Source organism: Bactrocera oleae, chromosome 4 (genome assembly GCF_042242935.1).
Source record: "Bactrocera oleae isolate idBacOlea1 chromosome 4, idBacOlea1, whole genome shotgun sequence".
Lineage (NCBI taxonomy): Eukaryota > Metazoa > Arthropoda > Insecta > Diptera > Tephritidae > Bactrocera > Bactrocera oleae.
This window is the reverse complement of record NC_091538.1, coordinates 35,902,470-35,911,156: the sequence shown is the minus strand read 5'-3', so window position 1 is coordinate 35,911,156 and position 8,687 is coordinate 35,902,470. Positions and strand designations below refer to the sequence as shown.

Sequence of the window (8,687 nt, the reverse complement as noted above, 5' to 3'; positions counted from 1 at the left end):
CTCCTGATGTCATTTTACTCGTTATCCGCATCTGTATATACGCATGTATCATGTACAGAGAAGGGTAAAACCTTTGCATGCGCTAAAAGAGCGTAATGCTGGAAATAGTCAGAGAATGTAGATTATAGAGAGGGTTCACAGTGCGGCCATTAGCAAAATATTTCACTTTTGGGAGGGGAACTGAAAACGATGAGCGTGTTTCACCACTTTTCGGAGGGGTACTGAAAACGATGAACGTGTTTCACCACATGTCCACAATTAACATCAGGGGACTGAAAAATAGCAGAATTGAGCATTTTCAATGTTAATTGAGAAAAATAATGCTAATTTCAATGTTAAAAAATGTACGCTTACAGATTGGTATATTTACAATGCGCAAACGACTTTGGATATAATTTGAAGATATTCTTCCTATACAGGGTGGCTAACGAATCGTGCTACAAAATTAAACCGTAATAAGTTTCTTTTTAGTCAATGGATTACATTCAATTTTTTATTGTGAAGAAAATTTTATTTTATTTAAACAATTACTTATTCCTCCATGCTCAACCACGCATATGTGACACCTAATTCGTAATTGCATCAATTATCTATTTAATGGACTGCTTCAGTTCAGTCAGATTTCTGGGTTTGATTTTGTACACCTCTTGCTTGACATAACCCCATAAGAAAAGACCAAGCGGTCGCAAATATTCTTATACAAGTTAACACCACATACGCTGGAATAGACACACAAAGCTTTATTGTCAAAAACTAAAGCTTCAGGTGAGACTTGCACTGTAAGCAGTATCCCACGGGTAACTGCCAAATGACACCACACGTGCATCTGTGCAAATGCTGAGTCAACAACACCTTTGAGGACAGCAGTAATGTGACTTAGGTTTAATTTTAAGTTTAAGAAATTTTTGTAATCAGTCTAAGTTTTACTTTCATCAAATAAAGACGACTTCGGCTTAAAAAATATTTTTTTTTACATAAACGTAACGTAAAATGTAATAACTGGCGCCCAACTACCAGTCGCGATCGCCGAAAAAAATAATAACTAATGTAGTGCTAATATCGGTACCGCGACTACGGAACCTACACAGCTCCTCAAGTAGCAGCAACAAAGGTGACAAAAACAGCTCCTCAAGTAGCAGCAACAAAGGTGACAACAACAGCTCCTCAAGTAGCAGCAACAACGGTGGAACCAACAGCTCCTCAAGTAGCAGCAACAACGGGGAAACCAACAGCTCCTCAAGTAGCAGCAACCTACAACATCAGTGCAATCTCCTGGGACAGCAGAACGCACTAACCGCAAAGAGTGCGAAAAAGAGTGGACCTCAGTAGTGGAAAACAAACAGGACAATCCACTCCGCCGCGGGATGATCCTACTGTAAGCATAGACTAAGATATCATCGAAAAACAATAATAGAAAACATATTCAGTTATAGAAGTAAGTGAAAGAAAATAAGAAAATATCGTGAAAATAAAGTATAAAGATTATAGAAGTTTCTTGAAAAACAAAATCGTAATAGAGATTAAAAAGTAAAAGTGGGAAAAAAAGAAGAAGTGAAATATTCAAATTAAAATTAATAAAAACGGAAAATATCAAATTTAAAACGAAAAAAAATATATATATATATACAGAGAAACATTTCCAATATATTTGTAGAAAAGTAAAGTTAAATATACCAATTAAAATTAACGAAAGGGAGTAATATTCAATTTGGGAAAAAAAATTTTTATAATTAATCACTAAAGGCTTGTACAGCCAATAATTAAATAAAAGCAAGGCCGCGATTCACCACCTTTAAGGGGGACCCTCCGGCTTTATAATAAAAAACAACTCTGCGATTCACCTAAACGGGACCCTCCAGAGATTGATAATCAAAATTATAAAATAAAACAAAGGCTTGTACAGCCAATAAAATACTAAATTCTAAAAGTCGCGATTCACCACCTTTAAGGGGGACCCTCCGGCTTTATAATAAAGTACAACTCTGCGCTTCACCTAAACGGGACCCTCCAGAGATTGCTAAAATAAACATAATAATATATATCCATTATATTCAACTTTATTTTTCATAAACTTTTTAATTTAATTTTTAATTTAATTCCTCAAAATGAGTAATCCCGAATCTATAATTAGACCTCCAGTCCTAAATACCAATATACCACCACCCTCCAATCCTCAAGTTACCCCAGAACTATCCAACGTCATACGAAATATCGTAACTCAAGTTATTTTGACAGACGCCCCAGCTCTCATTGAGAATATTATTCAACCAAGAAGGGAAACGGTAACAGACCAAACAATTGACCCAAGATATGCAGGAAACCTATCAGGACTTGACAGAGTACCAGACGTTGTTAGGTGTTTAAGAGATTTTTCTGGCGATCCGAAAGAATTCGCATCTTGGAAGAAAAGTGTAGAGCGAATTTTGAGATTATACATTTTGCATTTTGAATGTCATAAGAAATAAAATAACAGGGAACGCCGATGTAGCGTTAGAGTCTTATAACACTCCGCTCAATTGGGAAGCAATTTCGAAATGCCTTAATACGCATTACGCAGACCAAAGAGACATCAGTACGTTGGAGTACCAAATGTATTCTCTTTTCCAAGGAAATAAATCTATTAACGAATTTTATCACGAAGTATTTTCCCACCTTTCCCTAATATTGAATAAAATTGCCTGTCTTGACATAGGTCAAGAATCTTTAAATATATTAACTAGAACTTACCGCGATAAAGCATTAGACACTTTTGTGAGAGGTTTGAATGGTGAACTTCCAAAATTATAATAATAAAAGAACCAACTGACCTACCTCAAGCACTTCAGTTATGCATGAAATTACAAAATCAAAATTTCCGAACACAGCACGCTTTCAACAACCAACCTATATCACGAAAACCAATACCACCCCACTTCCATTAAGAAAACAACAATATCAAAAGCAACCTTTTTATCCGAATCTAGCATACATTCCCCAACCAATCCATCGCGTACAGAATTTAGTACAACCAGCAGCATTCAGAAATATGCAATACCAAAACCCCCATTATCCTCAATATCAAAATAATTTTGTCAATCCCCAATACAAAAACATGTCTGCTTATCCTTCGAGACAATTACCAAGGCCTAACCAATTTAATTATGCACCGCCAAGACCTACGCAACCGAAACCATCAGTTCCGATGGAAATAGACGAATCCCAAAAAACTAGAAATATTAATTACATGAATAGACCCAACTTCAACGGAATTGCAGGAAAACGACCATCACCACCATCTAACCAATTAAGCAACAACTACCCGAACAAATTTCAACGAATCAACTATATTGCACAAGATACTAATGAAAATAATAAAAACTACGAAGAAGATACCACCCAATATGAGGAAATGCAACCATGGGAAGAATATAACAACGAATATATGAGAAAAGAGCAGGACAACCCAGAAAATAATTTTAATGATTTCGTAGACGTTCATTTTTTAGACTAACCTCCTCATCGCTACCTTACTTCGAGTGTAGGACGAGCGATGGAAAAATATTAAAATTTCTAATAGATACCGGTTCAAACAAAAATTACATCCAAACTTCATTAGTAAAAAACCCGAAACCCAATGAAAACATTTTTTTCGCAAAATCAGTAGGCGGCAATATCGAAATATCACAACACACCGAACTCAACCTTTTCGGGATCAAAGAAGAAAAACACAAATTTTTTATCTTACCCACACTTAAATCCTTTCATGCAATTCTTGGCAACGATAGCCTAAAACAGCTAAACGCAGTTATATACACATCAGACGACTATATGCTCGTAAAAAATAACATAAAAATCCCCATAAAACAGCAAATATCCAAATCAGTTAACAATATTGACCTCAGAACCGAACACTTAACCAATGATCAAACAAGAAAATTACACTCACTATGCGCTAGATATCCAGCACTTTTTAGAACCGAATGAGAAATTGACATATACAACGACAGTAGTAGCAGAAAAAAAACAACAACGGATAGGCCAGTATGGTAATAGACTACCGTAAACTAAACAGTGTAACAACACCAGACAAATACCCCATCCCAGAAATAAATGAAGTCCTCACCCAACTTGGGAAAAACAAATTCTTCACAGTCTTAGACCTTAAAAGCGGTTTTCACCAGATACCCCTACATGAAAAGGATATTCAAAAAACAGCATTTTCGATTAACAACGCTAAATACGAATTTACCCGTTTACCATTTGGCTTAAAGAACGCACCTGCTATATTTCAAAGGACACTAGACGACATACTTAGAGAACACATAGGGACAAAATGTTACGTTTACATAGATGATATAATAATTTTTGGACAAGATGAAGAAACACATCTTCGCAATATAGAAACTATATTTCACACACTACAAACAGCTAATATGATAGTACAGTTAACTAAATGCGAATTTTTAAAATCAGAAGTTGAGTATTTAGGAATCATCGTTTCCACTCAAGGATTAAAAACTAACCCACTAAAATTAGCTACAATCAGTGAATTTCCGATTCCAAAAACGTTAAAAGAACTTAGGTCATTCTTGGGAATGTCTGGCTTTTACAGACGTTTCATTAAGGATTACGCGAAACTCGCGAAACCCCTAACTCTCCTTTTGAGAGGGGAAGAGGGACGAATGCCCAAAAATATATCAGCCAAAATAGCAGTAACACTAAACCAACAAGCAATAGAAGCATTCAACAAAATCAAGAATTCACTTGTTTCAAACGAAGTAATGTTAGAATTCCCTAACTTCAATTGTCACCGATGAGGTGGGGCGAATTTAACGCATATTTGGTTTATGGTTTATTTCTAAATACACAAGCATTTAAGTTATTCACTTACAAAGAATTATAATATATTTCACTTACCGCAGTGTGTCCTTCCACCTTCCTGGCTGGCTGATCGATGACAAAGCTCGAATATGATTTGCCAGAACTTATATGCACAAATATTGTCATTTACCGTACAGATCAGCACAGGAGAATAGGGGAACTGTACACTGCAGTTTACAAACAACAAGCATGTAGATAACTTAACATATGTAGTTTGTGCCTACCTGTTTATGCGAAGGGAGAATGGCAAACATGTAAATCGCACAAACAAGGAAACAGAAACTGTATAGCGGGAAATGTATGTATGTAAATGGAATGCGAGACAATTCAAGAGCATATAAAGAAATTGGAATTGAAACATACAACTGTAAAATAAACATAGAAATTAAATATTATATTAGGGTGGGCCTGAATCTACAACATCCCCGCCCCCGTGAATCAACCTGATTCACCACCATCAACGTCCAGAACAGCAAGCTTTGAGACTGCGCGTCGTTTCACACCTCTGGAAGTTCGTATGTCTGCTCGTCGCACCTCTCCATCAAGCCCAGGGTACACTCGCTCTACCTTCCCTCGGCACCATTCTCGCCGTGGAACATTAGGGTCGCATATGAACACCAAGTCCCCTGCTTTCATTGGCTTCGTTCGTTGGCACCATTTTACTCGGCGAGTCAATGTAGGAAGATATTCAGTAATCCACCTGTTCCAAAAATGATCCCTCAATTGACGAGCGATGCGCCACTGCTTGCGTGATACAGAAGTTTTTTCCAAGTCGGTGTCTACTATCGGAGTGTGTGCTACATTTGCGGCTCCCAGAATGAAATCATTAGGAGTTATCGGCTGCTCCTGGTCCGCGGTGATGGGCAAATGCGTTAGTGGCCGAGAATTAACGATGTTCTCAGCTTCAATAAGAAAACTATTCAGGGTATGCTCCCTTGGTGCAACTTCTTTCAAAGTGTGACATAAAACTCTCTTGACACACTGTACCATTCTCTCCCATGCACCACCTTCCGATGGATTAAATGGTGAATTAAATACCCACTGGATATTTTTCTGTGATAATTCACTTTGTAGACGTACGCAGTCGAATACTTCTTTGAATCGCTTGGCTTCTCGGTCAGCACCAACGAAATTCTTTCCATTGTCCGACCTAATCCTTAAGGGCGTACCTCGTCGGTTCACAAAATTACGTATAGCAATAATACAAGAGTCGGTACTCAAGTCATGAGCCAGTTCTAGGTGCACAGCTCGCACAGTAAGGCACGTAAATAGTGCCACCCATCTCTTCTCAGTGCTGCGTCGAACAGTGACAGTTAGTGGCCCAAAGTAATCGAGTCCTGTGTAGCTAAACGGTCTCACATAGGGAGTGAGTCTGTCCACAGGAAGCAGTCCCATCCTTGGAGCTACCGGGGCAGCTTTATTTAAACGGCATACACCACAACTGGCAATCACATTACGCAACAAACTTCTTAGTCGCGGCACCCAATAATTGCGACGGATATCTCCAATGGTAGCTTCTAAGTTCTGGTGGTTCATGAGGCTGTGATGATGTAACACTAACAGCCTTGTAAATGCATGATTTGGCGGAAGAATAATAGGACGCCGCGCGCTAATTGGTAGCCAGCTAGCTGCGTCAATGCGTCCCTGCACTCGGAGGACACCTTCCTCGTCTATGTATGGCGAAAGTTGTAATAACGGGCTGTTGGTGGAAATTTCCTGACCGTTTTCGATGGACTGGGTTTCTGTTGTATACACTTCACGTTGTACAAGGCGGCATAAGAGGCGTTTGGCATTCTCTACTTCTTTAGCGGTTAAACCATAGCATTGGTCTAGCTGTCCGCGGCGGCGACAATTGTTGATAAAGCGTAAAATCCAGGCAACAGCTCTTACCAATCTTTTAAATGAAGAGAAATTATTAAAGTTCAAAAAATTACGACTCACGATGACTAAAGCAAATTTAGACTGTAGTTCTTCATCAGGTTCATCATTTCCAACGGTTATGACATCTTCAGAGGGCCAAAATTGCTCATCCTGCTGTAGGAATGGGGGACCACGTGACCAACGCGTCACTGGACTAAAATTGATGCAATCATTTATACGAGTAGCTTCGTCGGCTACGTTGAGCTTTGTGGGCAGCCATCTCCAATTGGAAACGTTTGTAGTGGCCAATATCTCTGCTATTCTATGCTGTACGAAAGGCTTGTAACGACGGTGCTCACTTCGAATCCATTTGATAACCGTTTTTGAGTCACTCCACAGAATGCAGTCTGTGATGTCAAGAGAGTGTTCGTCGCGGATGCACTGCATGAGACGAGTGCCTAAAACAGCTGCCTGAAGTTCAAGCCGTGGCACGGTAAGAGTTTTCATTGGCGCGCATTTTGACTTAGAAGAAACGAATGTAACATCAATTTTACCCGATGAAGTTTGCGATCGAAGATAGGCAACAGCAGCGAAGGCATCCTCACTAGCGTCGACAAATACGTGGAGCTGAAGTATTTGAGGTATACCATTTCCAAAATAAAAACGAGGTATGGCGTATTTCACAACCTCTGGTAGTTGTTTACGCCACTTCTCCCAGACAGCGTTAATGTCGTTTGGCAACGGGTCGTTCCACTGGATGTCGTGTTTCCATGACTCACGCATAAGTAGTTTGGCGCCAATGACGAAGTTGCTCAGAAATCCCAGAGGGTCGAAAATCGACATAACAATGCTTAGGAGTTCTCTTTTAGTAGGACGTCTTTCTCCATTTACCACTGCTTCACCAACGTTATGGAATTTCAATTTAAAACCGAAACAATCTGACGATGACTGCCAAAACAAACCAAGTACCCGCTCTCCAACGAAACCTTCTTTATTATCAATTGGACGTGAGACATCAGTACCGTTGAGCGCGTCAACTACTTTCGATGCATTGGATGTAAAATTGCGAAGCTCAAACCCAGCATCCATATGAATCGCTCGGACCTCTTGGGATATAGAAATGGCCTCCTCTTCCGAGCAGAAGCTATCAACGAAGTCATCGACATAGTGGTGGTCCAAAATCGCCTTAACCGCACGGGCAGTGGTTCTGCGATCATCTTGGTGCTCCAATGCGTTTACTTTTTTCACATAATCTGCGGCACATGGTGAACAGGCAGCACCAAACGTCATCACGCACATTTCGTAAACGTCCGGGGGTTGAGAGACGTCCCCACCACGCCAGAGAAACCGCTGTGCGCATCTATCGTCTTTTCGTATACGAACTTGGTGGAACATCTCCTTGATGTCTCCACATACGGCGATCGCGCCTTCACGAAAGTGGAATAATATCGACGGCAAAGGCCGATATTCTTGTGGACCCTTCAATAGCTGTGAATTAAGGGAGATTCCACTTACCTCAGCAGCGGCGTCAAATACCATGCGTAGCTTTCCGGGTTTGTTGGGATTGGCTACGGCAAAGTGCGGCAAATACCAAGTCTTAGGAGTAGATATAGCTGCTTCTGCTGGTGACAATTTACGGGCATATTTCTTTCTGACGTAGGCGTTCATGATGTTCTTGTATTGAGTGGCGAAAATCGCATCTCGACGCATTTTTTGCTCTACGCTGACTAGACGTTTCAACGCCATGTTGTAGCTGTCAGGTAACCTTACGTTGTCAGTTCTCCATATGAGACCTGTTTCAAACCGTCCGTCAACGCGGCATGTGGCGGACTTCAGGATAGCTCTGGCCCGAGTGTCCACTTCACTCTCTATAGGGGGTGCGGCTCTGATACCGAAATTCTCGGTCTTGAAGAAGTCAGCTACCATATTGTGGAGAGACTGATCAGCTTGGCGGTTCATAAACAAAC

At 40.0% G+C, this 8,687-nt stretch overlaps 2 protein-coding genes across 2 annotated transcripts; both read right to left on the bottom strand.

Annotated features, from left to right (window-relative positions):
* Positions 1–4,814: 4,814 nt before the first annotated feature.
* LOC138857107 (uncharacterized) lies at positions 4,815–7,465 on the bottom strand. Its single transcript, XM_070108653.1, has one exon. It carries the CDS (start codon positions 7,225–7,227, stop codon positions 5,299–5,301), a length of 1,929 nt encoding a protein of 642 aa, XP_069964754.1. The 5' UTR covers positions 7,228–7,465; the 3' UTR covers positions 4,815–5,298.
* Positions 7,325–8,466, bottom strand: LOC138857050 (uncharacterized). The gene is made up of 2 exons (XM_070108463.1): positions 7,425–8,466; positions 7,325–7,347 (listed from the first exon to the last, which is right to left on the bottom strand). Exons 1-2 carry the CDS (start codon positions 8,464–8,466, stop codon positions 7,325–7,327), a joined length of 1,065 nt encoding a protein of 354 aa, XP_069964564.1.
* Positions 8,467–8,687: the final 221 nt, after the last annotated feature.

What these genes read in the sequence shown, in the direction of transcription:
- LOC138857107 (XM_070108653.1), bottom strand. Translation starts at nt 7,227, where the DNA reads ATGAAAACTCTTACCGTGCCACGGCTTGAACTTCAGGCAGCTGTTTTA.
- LOC138857050 (XM_070108463.1), bottom strand. Translation starts at nt 8,466, where the DNA reads ATGGCGTTGAAACGTCTAGTCAGCGTAGAGCAAAAAATGCGTCGAGAT. An exon ending in CGCTGTCTGGGAGAAGTGGC is followed by an intron (nt 7,348 to 7,424) that starts GTAAACAACTAC and finishes CAAATACTTCAG; the next exon opens with CTCCACGTATTTGTCGACGC.